The 21,753-nt window shown below is 36.0% G+C and overlaps 2 protein-coding genes and 1 pseudogene across 4 annotated transcripts in view; 2 read left to right on the forward strand and 1 right to left on the reverse strand.

Annotated features, from left to right (window-relative positions):
• IFT74 (intraflagellar transport 74) overlaps positions 1-20,004 on the reverse strand; it is a 76,353-nt gene extending 56,349 nt beyond the window's left edge. Inside the window, exons 1-7 of one of the 2 annotated variants that reach the window (XM_039880686.1) lie at positions 17,493-17,679; positions 12,985-13,116; positions 9,730-9,865; positions 4,345-4,393; positions 2,789-2,887; positions 2,573-2,633; positions 675-734 (exon numbers count right to left, since the gene is read on the reverse strand). In XM_039880686.1, the coding sequence (XP_039736620.1) occupies positions 675-734; positions 2,573-2,633; positions 2,789-2,887; positions 4,345-4,393; positions 9,730-9,865; positions 12,985-13,104 (525 nt within the window). In that variant the 5' untranslated portion in view covers positions 13,105-13,116; positions 17,493-17,679. Of the gene's footprint in view, positions 1-674; positions 735-2,572; positions 2,634-2,788; positions 2,888-4,344; positions 4,394-9,729; positions 9,866-12,984; positions 13,117-17,492; positions 17,680-19,863 lie in introns of those variants that run through there. The other variant, XM_039880685.1, reaches the window with a different exon arrangement.
• On the forward strand, positions 5,477-5,598 carry LOC120617169 (uncharacterized; annotated as a pseudogene).
• Positions 19,550-21,753, forward strand: part of PLAA (phospholipase A2 activating protein) — a 34,618-nt gene continuing 32,414 nt past the window's right edge. The window contains exon 1 of one of the 2 annotated variants that reach the window (XM_039880683.1): positions 19,550-20,100. In XM_039880683.1, the coding sequence (XP_039736617.1) occupies positions 19,952-20,100 (149 nt within the window). In that variant the 5' untranslated portion in view covers positions 19,550-19,951. The remainder of the gene's footprint in view (positions 20,101-21,753) is intronic. The other variant, XM_039880684.1, reaches the window with a different exon arrangement.

A 21,753-nucleotide genomic window follows, 5' to 3' on the forward strand; every position in this document is an offset into this window, starting at 1 on the left:
TCTTCTATGTTCTTAAAACTAAGAATAACTTCACTAAATTATCATGCTTCTAGAACCCCAATTTAGAAGTTATTTTATAAATTCTATGCTTCCATAGAATATTGTACGATTTTCTAAATAAATTATAAGCTATGTAAATTACAAGTTGAAAGTGATTTTCTTCTAAGTGATTATAAATAAATTAGCTACTAACATTTTATTGTTTTCTACCAAATAACATGAGTAGTCAACAAAAAATCTCATTTACCAATCAAAAGTAGCATTATGTCTGGCATCATATGATACTCGTTTTTCTCCCTTTCTTATACTCTGTAAGGGTACCATAGTATCTCCCTCCACTGAGTACTCAGCTCCATTTGTGCAAATATTAAACTGGAAGTATTACAAACTAAATTATATACAAGGAAATGTAGACAGGACTTCCTAACTAACGCTTCATACAAGACCAGTTCAACCATAGCCTTTAAGAAAGACACTGAAGTATCCACTTGGGAGAGCCAACCAACTGGAAAAAATTTAAGAAGAGCAATTAAGGGAACTCAACTGTAATAGTGGTATTTAGAATCAGTAATAACCATCTCTAAAATCCACAAGTTTCATCACACTATTTCTAGATATAAATGTTTTGTTTTGGAGGATACGATTTATGTAGATCTGCTTATAAATTTTCTTACCATGTTGTAATCATTCATTACTTCTTCCATTTCAGTATTGGTATTGAGTTTATCTACCAACTAAAACAAAAAATATGGGAAAAAAATACATTCTATTAGTCTTCATAAATTTCCTCTAGATTTTCATAATATAATGAATTCTATCAACCTTACAAATAATGAAGTTATTTAAGCATTAATATTTCCAAGTATTTTATCTTCTATAATAAAAACAAATATTGAGCTACTTAAGTATGCACATACTGCGCATTTAGCCAATCAATGAACCACATTTTTTAGGAATGTAAAAAAGTGAACAGTAATGAACTATTCTTCCTGCAAATTGTACTCTGAAGAACTCTGAGAAGTCTGAGCTTATAAAGAAGGGTCTAGAGAAGACAAAAGTTTGGGGAAGATCTCTCTCTCGCGCGCTCTAGTTTTTCAGGGGAGATAGGTGTTAACAGATTTACAAATTTAAACCAGTGAAAATGTAAAATGATTTATTTGGTTTTTTAAAAATTAAGCAACCGGTTAAGGCACAAACCAAACACCATAAGTCTACTTCAGAAAGTTAGTCTATAAAAGCGATAGCTAACATATTTATCTTGTGTCAGACACTGTTGTTATTTCACTGATTTTCCTAATTATGAAGTAGATATTATACATAAAGAAATTTAGCAAGTTATAGAGCCAGAATTTGAACAGGAGGGCTACTAAAAGCAAACCATTTGACTGTAATTGAATCTAAAAGACAAAGTTTTATTAATGTAAGATATATAAGTATATATCACTTCTTACTGTAATATAAATAATAAATAATAAAAAGACAACATTTATTTCATGCTTACTATTTATGTTAGAAACTTGGCTAAATGCTTTCTCTGTATCAGATGTTAGCTCATTAAATCTACATGTAGCATGTTTTACACATTAATATTTTTATACTAAGTAATTTACCTAATGTATTCTAGTACAACTAAAAATCCCTTTCATCTAATGTCATCTTTTATAAAACACTATTTTTCTCATATTTAGAACAGTTCATTAAAAAATTTGCACTGAATATTAAGCCTTGTAAAATGTGTTATGGATTATACAGTCCAACAAATTTAAAAATTACAATATACTATATTCAGCAAAATTTTGTTTATAAGTATAATATAACAATACCCAGTAGCTATACAATAATTTACCTAACCATTATAATAATGTTTCCTATTTTATATAACACTATTTTTAACAGGAGAAGTAAGATAAAAGCTTTTCTTTTTCATTAAGCCCAGACACCACTGCTGCCTAAATCACCTATGGAAAGAAAATTCTGACACTAGATATTTCATGGGGCCAAGATCACTCCAAAGTTTGGAGCAGTTATCTTTACTACCAAGATTATTTCTTCTCAAAGTCCACATTAGAAAGCAACCTTGGTAGAACTATGTTTATGCTACATACTCTATTTTGACAGAAGGCAAACACTGCATTTTGAATGAAACATACAGATGGAGATAATCTGCATACTAAATTTCTAAATTTCGTGATGACGATATTCCACAGAAAAGTAAAATTTTTTTTTTACAATAATGACATTATTAGTACCCAATAAATTTTTGCTACTTTTAAGATTATCACTTTAACATAGGGAAAACAAAGTGTATGTTTCTGTATTTTTAAGTAAATGTACTTTTTTAAAAAAAGACTGGAAGAATACCTAACAATCTGTTAAGCCAAATTATTTCTAGGGAGGGATATTAGGGACACTTTAATCTCTACACTTTCCATGGTTTCAATCTGTCACAATAAGCATGTATTCATGTATTATTTGTTATTTAAAATAATACATTTTTAATATATATTTTAAATTATGTATTTTAATATGTATTCAGGTAAACGCAATTAAATTATTCAAAAAAAGCAAATACCATGTTGTAGTCTGCTAGTTGTCCTTGAAACTCTTTGATTTCAACTGCTAAAGTCTCAGCTCTGCAAGCATAAAATAAATTCATTCATAAATCAATAAATAAGCAAATGAACATTACAAACATTATCGATAACCAATTCAGCATTAAACTCTTGAAACATATTACATTAAATGTTACTAGTAAAAAAGATGTTGCACATTTTAACTGAACAATTACCTCTTTTCATATGATAAATATACTGAATTCTCTTGATTGTACATTTCTATTTCTTTCTGAAGTTTATTAATTTCTGTTGTAAGTTCACTTATTTTACTTCTAAATGAAAAGAAATAAGAAAGTCAGCAACACTTTTAATCCAGAAAAGACTCTTTCTAGTCAACCATACAAACTTTTCATAAACATTTGTCAATAATATAAATGGTTTTATAAAATTTAACTAAAATAAGAAAAACAATTTAAGTGGCTTCTTTGATTAAGAATGAGACATATCCTAACTGACAAGAAACTGACATAGATTCTCTAATCATTAAGAAAGATGACACAGGGCCGAATGGAAACTTGGTCAAACTGGTACAATCTATAGACAGAAGTCAATGCCTAATTGTCACCTTCACAGATACTGCTACCCTCTAGGGCAGGGTTCCTCAAGAGTGACACTACTGACATTTTAGGTCATTGGGTAATACTTTGGTGAGCAGTAGGGATGGTATGCTGTGCAGTGTAGGATGTTTAACAGCATCCCTGGTCTAGATGCTATCAGCATATCTTCCCAATCTGTTTTGACAACCAAAAATGGGTCTAATATTTGCCAAATGTTCTCTTGCCAGTTGAGAAACACTGCTCTATATTTAAAACAATTACACAAATAGCTAGAACCAGTCTCTGAGGCAGAATCATAAATCCTGGGAAGAGAAGCAATGCAATTATGAGAAATAGCTCCATTCTCTTTGCTTCTTTTGATTAAAAAGTGGCTGGATTTCAAGACATGCCATACAACTGATGGCTTCACTATCTTTCTTATTTATGTTAGCTTTAAGGACAGATGGGGAAAACCTACACTTCTCTTTTTTGCCTTCTAGAAGTCTGATAATCAAAAAAATCCAGGTAATTAAAAATCAAAGGAATTAAGCAGGATTGAGGAAAAAAACAGCTGTTAGGACACAACAGAAGAAGGGGGTTAAATGAAATGGAAATAAGAAAGAAGATATAGATGATGAGCCAAAAAGAAAATAAAATGGAAAAATGGAGATAAGGCAGTAGGACAGCTGAGCAGAGAAAAAGGTAGGTAGAGAATAAGAAAAAAGTTCTTAATTTAGAGATGCACAAATATATAACAAAGCTTATGAATTAATTAAAATTAGGCTACATTTGTAGCAATTGACCAAATATATACTTAGATAAAACTGTATTAATTAATGTTCATATTTAAGTATATACATATTCCCTTTCTTACTAGATGTAACTGGTAACATTTCAATGGTCTGAATAATATATTTCAGAATAGTTAATGAAAGAAGCATATAAGGCTATTATCATTAGACTTTAAAAAAGGTAACCTGAAATATATAGCTCACATACATGCAGACACGTAAAATTTAAAATCTCAGACTAATTATATTATATATCTATTTGGTAATATGGTCAAATCAACCAAAAATTATGTTAGAATACAAAATAATTCTTAGGAATCAATAGATACCCAATAATCTTAATAAGTACCACAGTTAAAACTCCATGATCGTGCATAGAAAAAAAATGTTTATTTAACATACCGAAGAAGCCCGAGATAATAAGATTTGTCTAAAATTTGCCTCTGGGGACCTAAAAAAAAAATTTTTATTTTAAGTATGAGTGTTCAGTTTGGAAATGCTACCAAAATAGAAAATCCAAAGCACAACCAGAATTACACTCCACAATTCTCTGATAGTCCTCATGAATGTCACCAATAAATCTGATAACCAAAGAGAATCACTGAAATAAAAAAGAAAATATCTTAGCATCATGATATAATGGAAGCTTGAACTAGACAACAAGGTGGGACTAGAGGTAGGGCTTATTAAGACACAGACTCAACATGTCAGGTTGACTAATGGAACTGGGTCTAAGGGAGTCTACAACAGGGCTGTTCAAAAGAACTTTCTGGAACAATGGAAATACTCTATATCAGCACTAATACATGCGATTATTGAGCACTTGAAATATGGCTACTGCTATTGGGGAACTAATTTTTATTTTACTTAATTTTAGTTTAAATAGCTACATGTAGCTATTGGCTACTACGATGGATAGTGCAGATTTAGACTGAATTTCTCAATGTAAGCAAGATTATGATTTTTTCATAATGTTTCAGAGATGTTTTTAGAAACATGACCTTAGATTTCAGTAAGACTAAGAAAGTATTCCTATGTTAAATGTCCCAAATCTTGAAAGAGATAAAATGTGCTTTAAAGTGTGATAGGTAAGGCTAGGGAGTATTGACTGTGAGGTCTATGCTGAGAAGAGATAATGTCTTATCAGAATGGGAAATGGGGCACTAGAGCAGGTATGAACAAAAGACACAATAGACAGTGGTATGTAGTGGTAACAATCAGAAGTCTTTCAAGTAAAGCTATGAGGTATATTGGTAGAAATCGACTATCTTAAGTGAGAGTGGCTCTGTTCTGAAGGAAAATTAACACAGTAATAAATGTTTACTGGTTTTTATAAAATTTCATTGTTTTTCCCATAATGCTTTTTAATAATATTAAACACATAAGCATTTCCATGAACATAAAGACTAAACAACTATATAAATTTGACTTTTTTTACAGTATTGACAATAATTAAGCAAGTATTTCTAAATAACTAATTGTTTTTTAATATTTAATGAGCTAAGTGTATTATAATACAATTAAGAATTTTTAAGTCTACAGCCATGCCACCCTGAACAAACAAACCCGATCTCGTCTGATCTCGGAAGCTAAGCAAGGTTGGGCCTGGTTAGACTTGGATGGGAGACCACCCAGGAAGACCAGGTGCTGTAGGCATAAAAAATAAAAAAAATAAGGGATTATAAACTGACAAAGTCCTTGCAATCTGTGAAGTCAACCAAGGGTTGCCTCGTCTAAAAAAATATTTAAAAAAAAGAGGAATTTTTAAGTTTCCTGAAAGGCATAATATTCTATATTATAAAAGGTATTATGATAGTTCAGAACTAATTTTGTACCTGTAGTGTATCTTCATCACTGGTAAGTCATTTGCCAAAAACACAGAAGACAAAACACTCATTATGATACAGTTTACCATGCTTGGTTTTTAATAGTTTTTTTTTTTATTTTTCAATTACAGTTGGCATACAATATCATATTAGTTTCAGGTGTACAAACTGGTGACTTATACAACATTTATAAAAGTTATGAAGTGATCACTCCAAAAAATCTAGTACCCATCTGACACCATGCGTAGTTATTACAATGTTACTGACTATATTCCTTATGCTATACTTTACATCCCCTTGACTATTTTGTAACTGCCAATTTATTCTTATTAATTCCTTCCCCCTTTTCACTTACCTCAATACCCCTCCCATCTGGCAACCATCAAAATGTTCTCTGTATCTATGAGTTTGTTTCTGTTTTGTTTATTTTGTTCTTTAGATTCCATATGTAAGTGAAATCATTTGGTATTTGTCTTTCTCAGCTTTACTCTACTTAGCACATACCCTCTAGGTTCATCCATGTTGTTGCAGATGGCAAGAATTTCATTCTTTTTTTTTATGGCTAATATTCCATTGTATACATGTACCACTTCTTTATCTATTCATACACTGATACACACCCAGGTTGCCTACATATTTTGGCTACTGTAAATAATGCTACAATGAATGAACAGATTCACATGTCTCTTTGAAGTAGTGTTTTAGGTTTACTCAGATAAATACCAAGAAGTGAGATTACTCGGTTCTTCTTTGTCTCGTTATAGCCTTTGTTTTAAAGTCTATTTTGTCTGCTATGAGTATTGCTACCTTAGCTTTTTCATTTTCATGAAATATGTTTTTCCATCCCTTTACTTTCAGTCTATGTCTTTCTATCTGAAGTATCTTATAAGAAGCATACTTGTTTTCTTATCCATTCTGCCACCCTCTTTTGATTGGAGCATTTAACCCATTTACATTTAAAATAATTGTTGATAAATAAGTAGTTATTGCCTTTTTATTATGCATATATATTTTTTCTTCAAGAAGTCCTTCTAACATTTCTTGTAATACTGGTTTGGTGTTGTTGAAGTCCTTTAACTTCTTCTTGTCTGGGAAGCTCTTTATCTATCTTTCGATTCTAAATGATTGCTTTGCTGGATAGAGTAATTTTGGTTGTAGGTCCTTGGTTTTCATCACTTTGAATGTTTCCTACCAATCCCTTCTGGTCTGCAAAGTTTCTGTTGAGAAATCAGCTGACAGTCTTATGGGATCTCCCTTATAGGTAACTAACTTCTTTTCTCTTGCTGCTTTTAAGATTCTTTGTCTTTAACCTTTGGCATTTTTAATTATGATGTGTCTTGGTATGGGCTTCTTTGAGTTCATTTGTTTGGGACACTCTGTGCTTCACGGATTTGTATGTCTATTTCCTTTACCAAGTTAGGGAGGTTTTCAGTCATTTTTTCTTAAATAGGCTCTCAATCCCATGCTCTCTCTTTTCTCATTCTGGTAGTCCCATGATGTGAACATTGGTACTTGTGATGTTGTCCCAGAGACCCCTTAAAATATCATTTTTTTTGGATTTTTTTCTCGTTGCTATTCTGATTGGGTGTTTTCTGCTACCTTACCTTCTAAATCGCTGATTGGATCCTCTCCTTCATCTAATCTAGTGTTCATTCCCTCTAATGTAGTCTTCATTTAAATTACTGTATTCCTCATTTCTTTTTTATGTTTTCTCTTTGTTAAAGTTCTCACTTAGTTCATTTACTCTTCCCCTAAGTTCATGTAGCATCTTTATAACCAGTGTTTTGAACACTGCATCTAGTAGATTACTTGTCTCCATTTTGTTTAGCTCTTTTTCTGGAGCTGTGTTCTGTTCTTTCATTTAGGAAATATTTCTTTGTCTCTCCATTTTGACTGCCTCCAAGTGTTTGTTTAGATGTATTAGGTAAGGCTGTTATTTCTTCCAGGCTTACTACAGTGGCCTTATGTAGGTGCCCTGTGGGGCCCAGTGGCGCGGTCTTCCCTGATCATCTGGGCCAGGTGCTCCAGGTATGTCCCTTGTATGGGTTGTATGGGTCCTGCCATTGTAATTGAGCCTTGGTTGCTGTTTGCATATCAATGGGAAGGACCAATCCTCAAGCTGATCAGTTGTGAGGACCAGCTAGTGAGAGGCTGACCCTACATAGCAAGATGCAATTTAGCAGGGCTCTGGTGCCTGCTGAGTCTGCCCTTTGGGTGTACTGTCCTCAGATGTGGGGTCAAGGATGGTGCCCCAGCTAGGTCTAAAGCCACCCTGGGGCCTCCTGGGAAGGGCTCCAGCCACAGCCTGTGCCTTGCCTGGGGCCATCTGGTAAGAGTCACCCAACAATCATAGATGGCTTCTACCTGCATTGGCTTAGAGGTGCCTTGAGCGACCAATCCATAAACCAAGTCCGTATGCCAGGCTAGGGGCTGCTCAACAAGAGGTATGGGGCATGCTGAGGCTAGATGCTGCTGGTATGAATTTTGCAAGCTTTTGAAAGATTTTAGAAAATTCCATAGTATGAGCCAGGACAGGCTCTTTGTATTGAAAAGCCACTGGAAGTGCCTTGGCTGAGAACACGAGTTGGGAGCGGTGGGGTCTAAGAGAATCATCAGGTAGAGCAACCAGAGTTGGCTAGGTTGAGGGAGACTCAAATACAGTGGCTGCCTGCTTCAGTGTACTGGAAAGAGGAAGGGTTCAACAAACCGCCAGGATTTCTATCTGGAAGAAAGCTGCCCCTCCAGCCCTCACCCTGAAGCCAGACAATTCAGTTCCTCCTCATATGTCCCTGGCTCCTTTTGAGCTGCTGCTCCAGCACTGGAGCTCAGGGCAAATCAGTCCATCTGAGAGTTAAGTCTGCTCCCGGGCCACTTAAGAGAAACATCTGTGACTCCAGCTGCCCTCCATCTCACTTAGCCACAAACTCCACTAGTTTTCACAGCCAGAAGTTGTTGGGACATCTCTTCCCTGAACTGGAACCCTGGGCTGGGGAAACTGGTATCGGTTTGGAACCTTTTGCTCTTCTAGGGAGACCTTTGCAATCGAGATACCCCTCCTGATTTTTAACCACTATCATTAAACAATCATTCATTCTGATTGTTTTTAATTCCTTAGTAGCCTCTAATTCTATCAACTAACATAGATCTTAAGTGATCCTGAGAATTACTTAGTAATTATTTTTGAGTATGGCGGCCAGCAACAGAAACACATTCCAGAGAATTTGCTGGACACAGGAATACTGTCAGCTACAAATTCAAATGACATGAGTTCAGGGTGAGTGCGGGACCAGCCTGTTCTGTGTATCCACCCCTCCTACCAGTCTCAAAGTGGCCTCCTGTGTATGTCTTCAGTTATAGGCCTTCAGTTCACCTATATTTCAGGCAACTCCCAATAATGGTTGTTCTGTAGTTTCATTGTAATTCTGATGTGGTTGTGATAGGAAGAAAGTACAGCGTTTACCTACTCTGCCATCTTGACCAGACTCACCAATTTTCTGATTCACTACATGCTGTGTATTGTTATGCATTTCTAAACACATACAGAGAGGCATTTCTTTACATATTATAATGGAGTATTATGAGAAAATGTAATGTTCTTGACTCACTTCTCATAAATACACAAATAACTTGATAGTGTCATTTTGATATGGAAACAATAAGTATTTCAGAATATTTCCATAGAGTACTAGTTTCATTCCTGATCTTTTCTTCAAAGTATTTCAAATTTCAAGTTGTAGCAAAGCTCCACGTTCAAAAAAATTAAGATCAAAATAGCTCATATATGTATGTAACTCTCGTTCACAATGTATTTTCAGTTTCATGTTCTTATTTAACCCTCACAACAATTTTGTGAATGAAGAAATAAGAATTGAGTAAAATAGCCTCTTTCACGCCATAATTCATTAATATGGTATTGTAATACTTCTTATACAAAATATACTCATCTTCTTAAAATAGATACCTTTAATCCCAGTTTTCATTCCACTCAAACCTTGTTGTGTTACAGGACGATCTGCAACTTTAATCTGAGAAGACAGAACTCCTCCTGACCCTATGGGACCACCACGAGAGCCTGGTCTTGCTGTTCCAGGTGGCATCTAAAGAACAAGATTTCAGTTTCAGTAAACTAGAAAAACACTGTACCTCTACCATGGTTAAGACTGCAAAGAAAATATTAAACATTTTTTTGTAATTTGTTAGAATTCATAAAATATTCCTTATATTTTTGAAATATGAATTATTAAATAAAATTCAAAATTCTATCTATAGACATTGTTTATAATACCCCCAAACTCGAAATGAGTTAAATAATCACGTATTTTTCTTCATTTAATCCTAAATTGTATATTTAACAAAAGAGTTTACAAAACAGTATTTATAACTTCATTTTCGTAAAACAAAAAAGTCTGGAGAATTATATAAAAAAAAATAGTAACTATGTTTATCTCTGTATAATGATATTATAGGTCAGTTTTACTTTGGCCTTTATACAATTTGTTTTTTTCAATATTTCAGTAAGTAACATATTACCTTTAAAATCAGAAAAAAATTAAAAATTTTTCCGTTTAAAAGAAAATTAGATACAATTCTATCACAAGATAACCATCTAAGTATTAAAGGGCTTATCTCATTCAGCAAGCACTCATATTACTTTACATGATTCTCTACTTCAGGTCTGTATAATCCAATGTAATATTATGCACCCTGAGAAAAGGACAAAAGACTCCTTTCTTATACAGTCATGGGACGGTATAAAACACAACCTGAAACTGTTTTGTTTATTATCCTTTACCTCTCTTCTTCTCCCCGCATCCCTCTTCCAAAGAGTGAAGATTAAATATGTAGTAGGAATTTTAGATAGGGGTTGGATACAACCATTGTCATTCATTTTGATTGTTTTTAATTCCTTAGTAGCCTCTAATTCTATCAACATAGATCTTAAGTGATCCTGAGAATTGCTTAGTAATTATTTTTGAGTATGGGGGCCAGCAACAGAAACACATTCCAGAGAATTTGCTGGACACAGGAATACTGTCAGCTACAAATTCAGATAACATGAGTTCAGGGTTAGCCTGAGTAAACCTTGTGAATGAATGTTAATTCTCTCCCTTTGTAAACCTTCAGAATAATTTCTCTTTGGCTCTATGCAAGCAAAATTATGACAGCTACTCAAATAACTATGCTTTTAAAAAAATTATCCAGATGAAAGTATAGAGAAGTATAAATTAAAACTGCATCCGTTAAAAAGAATGAAGTAGAAATATATGTATTCGCATGGAAATATATTTACAATATATTTATTTATATTTAATATATTTACTGAAAGCAAAGGACAAAATAAATAGAGATGAGTATAGTATTATCCTCATTTTGGAAAATGCTAAAACCATACAATTATATATGTAGGTGAGTCAGTGTTTGTAAATGGATAGAAAAAAATTTGGGAGGATACAGGTCATGCTGTTAACAATGGTTATAGTTGGGGTAGAAAGAGGGAACTCTGGCACTTTTACTTTGTATGTTTTACAATGAACATTACTATTTTAAAAACTGCAAACAGTAAATCAGTAGGTAAAGCACCTGGCAAATAGTAGATGGCAAATAAATGTCAGATTCCTTTTATAAATATTTAATTAAGAAGCATAAAATCTTGCTAGAATAGTAGAAAAAGATACCCTAGGTTCAGTACCATAAAAATCATTTAAATATAAGCTGATGATTATGTTGATAAAATTACCTCAAACTCTAGAAAAAATCTCAAAAATTTAAAACCAACTTTAGCAAAATTATTCCCTCCAAAAACTGCTGCTCTTTTTATGACTCAAACAAAGGACCCAACACTATCTCTAGTATGAAGTTAGCCTATTGTCCGAGCTTGAGTACCTCATATGCACCTTATGAAGTAATCAAAACCATCCATTGTGAGCATCAGAGAAATTACTATGAATATTTTGGTATACTCATTTCTTTCTATGTACATATAAATGTACATTTTACATTAAATTGACATCACACTGCTTTTTTCATTTAATAATGTATTATAAAGATATAGTATTTCCTCAAATATTCTTTAAAATAATTTTTAATGGCTACCTAAAAGTCTATTACAGGAATAGATGTATAATTTATTTATGATTCCCTGGTTGTAAGGTAATTTAGGTTTTTTCAAATTTCACTATTATAATAAAAATGTAATAATAATTTGATAGGGAATTATCAGTTTATAAAGTTTATCCATTTTTTTTAATATAAGTATTTTTCTTTTACTGATTCACTGACTTATGACACTACCTTACATTAAGCTTGTAACATTTACTAGAGTTTATTTCTAGGATGCTGTGACAATCATAACACTATTTTACTTATATTTATAATATATATTTATATAGAGTATTATTCTTTTTATTATTTTTACTATTTGTTTTGGATAAATTTTATAATAGTTTTATAATTATATTCCCCCCGATCCCCCAGAAGAAATCTTATGGAATTTAGACATAGGCTTTAATACAGAAAGAGCTCTTACTAATTAGTAAAATTTGCTTTGTCATTTTAAGATTCTAAACTATGTATGACATACATATTGCAGATATTTTTTATCAGTTTGTCATTTTTCTTTTTACATTTTTATGGTGTTCTCAATTTTTGTAAATTAAAATATAAAAATACTTTTACAGTATTTGGTTTTGTGTCATTTTACAAAGTCCTAGCCCACACCAAGATTATATGAAATATTTGCCTATGTTTTCTTCTAGTATATTTGTGATTGTTTTTTAAATATAAAATTTCTAAATTATCTAGAATTCTGTGTTGAGCGTTTAATTTTTTAAAACAATGGTTTACCAATTACTCAAATGCACTATTGAATACCACATGCTTTTCCAACTAATTTGAAATGCCACCTTAATTAAATTCTTACATATATCTAATTCTATTTCTGGTCTATTTCATTTCATTTGGTTCTGTCACAAATATACTATACCACTTAAATAACTTAGCCTTAAAATACATTTGAATATTGACATGAGCAGGGATCATCTCTTTATAGTGTCTTGCAGAACTTTCCCACCTTTATACTTCTAGATGTTTTCTAAAAAAACACAAATCTAATAGAATGCCTACAGAATAAAGAAAGAATAAGACTCTCTTATTATGGACAGGCTTTCCAACTTCCACCAAGACATACACAAGAATTTGATAGATGTTTTAAACTTACTCCAGTTGCCACTCGAATATTTCCTGATGGAGGTCGTACTCCAGAAGGAGGCCTTCCTGTCAACCCAATTCCACCTCGTGAAACTGGGCGACCTGCTGAAGATTTGTGATTACTGGCCATTGTCTTTAACCACTGTTTTGGAAAAAAAGAATAGTTCGATTCTCCTTGATATATTGTATAGCAAGACACAAGTGACACACATTCCCTACTTCAAACATTTACCCATGACTTTTCTTGCAAATTGCTATTCTAGGTACCACAAGGCTAAGCCTTCTTTAATTCTGTTGAAATTTGACATTAATGTTCCATTTAGAACTATGAAATCATTCATTACAACATGCTTTCCTCATTTTCCAATTATCTTAACAAAATACAAGCTCTTCTAATTTTCTCTCCTGTACTCTCATCTCATACTCTGGTAAGTTTTCTCTCTACTCTACATGACATATCGAGCATCTTTCTTCTCTCACAATCTTTTCTTTGTGCTTTCTGGCCCATGATTAACTCTTATATTCTCATTCCTGTTATTGAATGCTTCCTTTTACTCCTTGCTTCAACAGAATATGAGCTTCCCCCTAAAACACTTCCAGGAGTGAAGGCTGTTTTAACTTCCTGTCTCAGAATTCCAAAGCAAAGAAGGAATGCACAGAACTCTACTTGCTCCCCACTGTCAACTTTCAAAACATTATTTTTCTACGTCTTTAAAAAAATAAACAGGACTCCCTTCCTTTGAGGACCAGGGAATGCATCCATATTGCCTTGGATTTTTCCTGGTTGCTTTTATCTTGGGAACTTTTTTGTACCTAGTTCACAGTCTCTTTACTCTAGTCTCAACATCCCCATGACTTCCATATGGATACTGGATTTAATATCTAAATTCTAGCTTCACAATTCTCTAAATTTCAGTAACCATCTTAACTCCCTTTCAGTCATTCTTAGCCATGGGCAGACCTGGAACTTGTCATCATCTAGAATTACTTCATCTCAAATATCTTAAATGAAACACTTTCTTCTCTGACCTTAATTTCCTCTCCTTTTACCCTTTTCTTATTTTTATTCTCACTACACCACCCTTTAAATCATTTCCTTAATTCACTCATTCTCTCCCAGTTTATCAGCCCCCTCCTTTACTCATCAGAATAATACTTCAAGTTTAGGTTGATAATTTAGAAAAGTATTTTTCCAATTATGGGTCATGACCTATCAATGGGTTGTGAGAATACTTGGGCAGGTTATAACCAATATGCTTTAAACATGAAATAAAGTAGAAAATATAAGAGAGTTTGCTGCACACAATAAGGGTATTATTTCATAAAATTTTTGTTTCAGTTATATTTACATAAATTAACACATGTGTGTACTGGTCTGCAATGTAACATAACCTATTATAGGTCATGTTCAAAAGAGTTTTAAAGATGCTGATCTAGAGAGAGAATAGGGAGCAAGAGTCCCCAAGACTCTGGCCCAAGGAATATCAATACATACAGACCATGTAGACAGAAAAGATTAAACATGAAGGCCAGGAAAGCAAACAAATACCAGCAGTGTGTATCAAAGATGCCAAGAGAAATCAGGAATGATCAGCCATGCCATTTACTGCTAGGAATTCAAGTAACATGAACACTTAAATATCCATTGGAATCACCATCCAAGAAGCCATTAATGACCCTGGTAAGGGCAATTTCAGGGACTCCTTTCCTTCTCTACACTCAACTATTGTCTCATGAGCACAATAAACTAATTCATATCCTTGAACTCTTCTTCAACCCATCTGGCAAATTCAGAAACTCTTCTTTACATCCAGCCTGGACTGCTGAACATTGCTGGTGGAACAGTACAGACTGGAGTACTGCAAAGTCAGTCGCCAAACTTAGCTGGATGCTCAACTCATAAATTTTTATTTTCCCTTGATAAGAGACTTCTCTCCTTGATGATTCCAATCCTTAACCACAATTCTATCTACCCTGTTCCTGTCACTCTCAGCAGATGACTCAATTTCCTATTAATTTGACAAAATTAGGACATGAAATCCAACATGTTTGGAGCATACAAATTTACCTTGTCCTCCAATCTCAATAGCCATCCACTGTTTTGTTCAAGAACAATCTCAATTTCAATTTACCGTCTTAATCCTGTCTCCTTTGGGACATTAGACTCCCTCTCCTTGACCCCATGTACTCCAATCTCCTTTGGGGCATTATCCCACTCCTGGTAATATCTTAAATACTTTCTCCTTTCTTTCAGTCTGTTATGTTCAATTATTTCCTAACCGTAAAAATTAATCCTGAAACCACTTTTAACTCTGTCCCACATAACCTTTTCCTAAAGCAGCCAAACTCTAAAGAATAGCTTATATCCACTATTCTCAACTTTTTCAATTTCCACTATCTCCTCAATTCCTACTATTTCATTTAAATGGCCCCTGCCAATGCAGCTAGGGATATATCATTTTACTACATGAAACCATTTCCATGACATTTCCCTCTTCTGACTCTTTTTTCAGTCCTTTCCTTTTTCAGCTCTTCCTCTTAGTAGCACCTCCTTGTTACACAAGTGAGAAACCTAGTCCGTGATTTCTCCTTCAATTCCCTTAACTAATCACATTGTCTTACTGATTTTATTCCTCAATGTTTTACGTGTACCTTCCTCTCTATTCCTATAGTATTGTTCAGGGTCTCATAAACTTAAGTGAATTATCATACTTGCCTTCCTAACTGGTCTCCTTGCCTAACACACATCTTGCCTGGGATCTTCTCTAGGAATCCTTTCACAACCAGTCTACAACCACCCCTTCTTCAATTTGAGTTTATAAGCCTGTCCTATATACCAGGGGTCCCCAACTCCCAGGCCGCTGACTAGCAGCAGTCCTCGGCCTGTTATGAACCAGGTCACACAGCAGGAGGTGAATGGTGGGCAAGTGAGTGAAGAAGCTTCATCTGTATTTGCAGCCGCTCCCCAGTGCTAGCATCACAGCTTCAGCTCCACCCCAGATTACCAGGCATTAAATTCTCACAGGAGCACTGGTCCCTGGTGCCAAAAAATTGGAGAGGACTGCTTTATACTACTATGCATTCTGAGAATATCTCTATCCCACTACCTATCACACCAGTTGAAATGATCTGCTCAAGTATTTCTCTCCTTTGAGGGCAAGTGCTGGACTTTATTCAACTTTATATCTCTAGCATCTATCTAGGAGCCAGGCAAAAACTTTGTTCTCTTTTGTATCTTCTGAATATTCTCCCACAGGAAGGCATGGCCAAGGACAAAAATTTACTAAATCATTAAAAGTGAAACAAATCATTTCTTAAAATAAAATGGCTTCTCAGTAGCAGTTTGGATTGCTTTTCTTCTCTAATCTTTCATTCTTTTCTTACAAATTCAAATATGTTGATGACTCATAAGTCAATGTCTCCAGCTCTGTCCTTTAAACTTGACACCAATTCTAAATTTTCAACTGTTTATTGGAAATTTCTATTCAGATATCCCATTATCTTCATACTGAATATGTTCACACTAAACTTAAAATACCATCCCACCCAACTCTGTGATTCTATTTCTTTGCCATTTTGAACTCTTTGGACAAAGTAATAGGATTATTACTACTATTGTTATTTCAAAGGTAAAAAGAGAGTTTCATAAAATGACTTTTTGAAAGGAAGGCAATCTATGATCAAAACAGTTTCTCCTTAAGAAAGCTAATAGAATAAACCTTTGTTTCCAGCACAATTAGTGTTACTTTAGCTTTCCTGATAACTTTAAGAAAATGTAAAATATATCAAATTTCTACCTGATTTTCTTAGCCACTGCTTTACTATCATGGAAAAAGATTAGCATTAGATCAGTTCTAGGGGGTAAAATAAAAGGGTGAGGCACTAATAGCAAACATGACACTAATTCAGGGATTATTCACTCAAATATTCACACAATCTCTGGGAGTTATTCACACATACTCAGAGAGGTATCCTGGCTTTTGGTTCCAGAAAGATTTGGGATACAAGCTAGCTCTGACACTGACAGTTACCAGGCATACAACCCCTCTGGATGTTTCCTCATCTGTAAAACAAAAGGGTGGCAATGACCTCCACCATGCAGAGTTGTTATGAAGATTACTCGTAACATATATAAAACATCTGGCTCTTAATTATATATACCATCATTCTCTCTCCTAATCCAGCCATTTTAACATATATAAAAAGTGGAAAATTGTTAAGTCCCTTCTGCTATGACCAACAGACAGAAATTTCTTATTGAGTAAAATCTCATTCTCTGAGGCTCTTGGATCCTTCTCTTCGGTCTCGCCTTTGCAGGTCTCTTCAGGGTACTATTTAATGCCTCCGCGCACGCTTTGCCGGACTCGGGTTGGGAGTTGGGTCTTCCCTAGCCTGGCGACGGGCCTGAGGAGAACAGCTATGAGCCAAAGAGTTTCGATTTGATTTGTTTTGTTTGGAGCGCATCAGATAATAGGCTCCGGAGACAGGGAAGGCTGAATGGGATCTGGAATTTCTCACCTCCACCGGCGCGGAACGGGGAAAATCGAACCGCTCAGGACCGCCGCGATAGCAGAACTTTCCAGTCAGCCCCACGAACCCGTTCGCTCACTCGCGACTTCTCACTCTCGCGCAGCTTTACTGAGTCCTCAGACCTAACCGCTAGTTGCCGCACGCCGCAGTGTATCCCGGCAACAGGGGCGGGGCGAGAGGCACCTCCTCCTCATTGGCCAATCCTCGACCTACTAGCGAAGCGGGAGTAAAAATTTCTCGCGATATTTGAGGAATTGTTTTCTAAATCTCTCAGGGCCTTTCGGGAAGAAATGGAGAAAGGCGGGATGGCTAGAAAAGATCTTCTTATTCGAAGACCTTGGTTTTCTTTATACTCAGAGCAACCTCTCCGATTGTGTGCCCGACCTGAACTCACTCCTCGCGAGTTTTATGATATCGCAATGTAATCTAACTTCTACAGTGTAATACCTTGAGTTTTTAATAAGACTTGTTTGAAGTTATTCAGTGGTAAGCAGCATTGTGCAGACGTTTTACTTCTAATCAGTGGTAGTCTTCCTTCCTGTTAGGACTGCATAACATAAACAATACAACATTAAGTATGGGTGCGATTCCAGCACCATCTGTTCCTCATTTCATTGGAAGCTTCATATCTTTAAGCTTCCTTTCAGAGTTCTTTTGAGTCAAGTTTTTGAGAAAGGCTGCATTAAATGGAAAGTGGTCTTAAAAGAATTATTTTAAAACCAATGTTTAAAAAAACAATTTAAGGACTACTTCATCTCAAATTCCACCTCTCTAATAAAGTAACTTACAATTTTTCTTTGTCTTCCTATATATAGGCAGACCTGACATGTTACTGTAACATACATAACAGATGCATATTGTAATCACACATACATATTGGACTAATATTTTTCACATTATTTCCAACTTGCATACATTATATGCAGACTTATCCTCTCATATGTCTGTTTTTAAATAGTTTAAAATCGATAGAATTCCAAATGAAATAATGTCATGGACTGAGTTCTCAGTTTTCATTTTCATGTAATTGCGCCATTTGAATCTAATATATTTGTAGTGGTCATTGGTATCCTTTGGTCACTGTAGTGAAGGGAAGTTGAATTTGCCACCCCAAAATATGACACTTTAGTATAAGGATTATTTTAAGCTGAAGGAAACCGGAAAAAAAGCAAATACAAGAAAAGCTCTTTTGCCTAAAAGAGGAGATAAATTTTCAAAGGTTTTTCTTCTTGCCTCTCCACCAGGAAGCACAAAAGTTAGCAACAGGAGACAACTTTAAACCCTTTATCAGCCTGCAGACTGCACTGGAAGAACCTACATAAAAAATTTTACTCATTGGCCTTCATCTATATATTTGCCTTTGAATAATTTGCTGCATCTAAAGGCAAACATTTATTGTTTTTGTTAAGACGCTCTATAAACTCAAGCCCTGTCCACCTCTGTGAGATACTCATCCCTGAGTTTCTCCCCTGTATGTACATTTTTCTGTTGTTATATTTTGTTACAGAGCCCCAGCAGAAAACCTGGAAAGGTAGAAAGAAAAAAGATATTTCTTTCTCTACAACCTTTAACTGTTCACCTCTTCTAAATAGTGTCAGTGGTTACTGACGTTATGCTGATTTCCCCCTCCGTGTTTTTATAAGTATGGGAGAGAGACTCAACATGTCACTCGTATATGTGACAGTTGAGAAAACTATTTTAAATCTTTGAATTGCTTAACACAAAAGATATATATTTTAAAGTACCAAGAATCCAGTTTAGCGTTCACAGAATTTAAGGAAAGCGATTGTTCTGAATTTGGCCCCAAGCTCTCTCGTTTTAATTAAAAAACAACGTTTAAGTTGAGACGATGCAGAGAAGGATTGGTAAAATCTGGTTAAAGTTGCCCTAAACAAACACTAAACAATTTCACTCAACCAAAAGGCAGCTCTCAGCTCTCAGGATCAAGATTTAAAATATCTGGATTGCGCGCGTCTCCGGCTCACGCCCCACTGGCGCGTGGCATTGTGGGACTAGTAGTCTCGGCCCACCAGCCGTATTACAATAAACAGTTCCGCCAGAGTTTCTGAAGGACTGGGGCTCGGAAAGGACCAAAGTCGGAAACCTGGGCCGAAGGGCCAGGCGTCAGTATCTCTTCGTGGACTGGCGGTCCAGGGCGCAGGAGGGAAGCAAGCCTTAGCAACACGTCGGCCTCAGCAGTCGGGACGCACACAGTCTGCGTCATGGCGGGCTGAGGCCGATGATGAATTCCGGTGTGCATGTCAGGGTTGCTGTGTCACTCGGCCCTTTCGACGCGCCCCTTCCCTGCCGCCCTTCCGCACCGGCTCTCGGGCTCTTCCGGTCTCCGACCGCTCCTCACCTGCAGGCCCCTCTACTGCCGCGGTCCGACCTCCCCTGCGGACTGATCTCGCGCTGCGCGGGCCCCGGGCGCCGGACCAACAAGGGCCATGGCGAGCGGCGCCGCCAGGTATCGGCTGAGCTGCTCGCTCCCGGGCCACGAGCTGGACGTGCGGGGACTGGTGTGCTGCCTCTATCCGCCTGGGGCCTTTGTGTCCGTGTCCCGAGACCGCACCACCCGCCTCTGGGTCCCGGACAGGTGAGCGCTGCGAGCCCGGCAGCCCCCCAGCTGTATTGCAAGCTTCCTACCGTGTATGGGAAGAGGATGACTTCCCTGCTCTATCCTGCCCTCTCCCTCTCTTCCCGGCCTTCCCTCTGCTCTGCGCTCCCTCCCAATTGAGAGCCCTGGCACTCTGGGCGCGCAGTATAAGATTGTGATTTGGTGGGATGAGCACCGGATTGGGGACACACACAGACTTACTTTCTCGCGCTAACATGACACCACTAGCGAGGGGGTGACCTTGGACGAACCTCTTACCTTTTGGGGCTTACCTTTCGATGATTTCCCATGTTTCTTTTAGATTTGAAAATTTGTTGATGCCAGGTGCTTTCTCCTAAATGAAGCACTGCAAAAGCATCTGCCATGTAATTGAACTATTTCAAACTTAGAATTTGCTTAGTAGTCTTCCTTCATATTTGAAAACCTTAGTTCTCAAAAATTGCGTTGCAGAAAGTTGTTTGCCTCCTTTTCTTTTTGTCTGAGTCAGAATTTCTTAGTCTGATGTCTGTGGTGGACTTGGATGAAAGGGATGAAACTTCTCAGATGTTTTATATGGATGTGTGGGGTTGTGCTCACAAGAGAAAGTCCATTGCCTTTTCAAAACTGTCAGAGAAACCAAAAAAAAAAAAAAAGATTAAGAAGCAGAAGGTTAAGCTCCAGTCCAAATCAAGTTCAAGGGTTCAGCCCTGATTTGGCTGCTTGTAACAAAAAATGTATGACGTGGAAGACAGATTTCAGTTCAAAAAGAGAAAGATTGAGTTGCTTTGCCTCCTATCAGTAGAGATTTCACTCATAGTTTGGGTTACCATCCATAAATTCAGATGATAACTATTGATTGAGTGCCCCCCATTTGTTTGAGATTCTGAAGAATAAGAGAACAACTTCTCGTGTTTACAGAGCTTTATTACAGTGTGGGAGGGAAGAAGGATCAAACAACAAGCAAGTAGGTACATATTGGCATGTGTGCTATGAAGAAAACAAATATGTATCTAGAACTGAGTGGAGAGAGATGTTAAAGAAGGAAGCATCTCTGAAGTGTTTTTTTGTTCGTGTTTTTTGTTTGTTTTGTTTTTAATTCTGACACAAATGGAGCTGGTCATGGGATCAAGGAATGTGGAAGGTTTAATTGGAAGAGTACTGTAGGCGGTAGGAGGAGCAAACACAGAGGCCCTGGATTGAGGAGGAGATTTGCAGGAGGGAATGAGCTGTGAGGTGAGGGCAAGTCTTAGAGGCTGGCAGGAGCCACATCGTGCTTTGGTAAGAGGGCTGAGGAAGGAATTTAATAGGTAGAAGACTTCAAATTGTTTCAAGCAAGGAGCAGCATTGATTCGATTTACCTGTTGAGAAGTTTCTGCTAGCTGCTGGTAGAGATTGGATTGCAAAGGGTTAAATATGGAAGTAGATCCAAAGCCTTTTTGGAGACTTTTGCAGTGGTGCAGCTAAGACATGATGATATACTAGACGAGGGATATTGTAGAGCAAACTCCAGTATTGAATTAGATGAGATGACCTCCAAAGATTTCTTCTAACTCTTAAGATTTTGTGATATCCCAAACTACTTAGTAACAATATACATAACTTTTTGTGCATTTGCGTACAATTACTGATTAAGCTTGTATATTTAAAATTGAG

The sequence above is a fragment of the Pteropus medius genome, unplaced genomic scaffold, assembly GCF_902729225.1.
Source record: "Pteropus medius unplaced genomic scaffold, Ma_sr-lr_union100, whole genome shotgun sequence".
In the NCBI taxonomy this organism is placed as follows: domain Eukaryota; kingdom Metazoa; phylum Chordata; class Mammalia; order Chiroptera; family Pteropodidae; genus Pteropus; species Pteropus medius.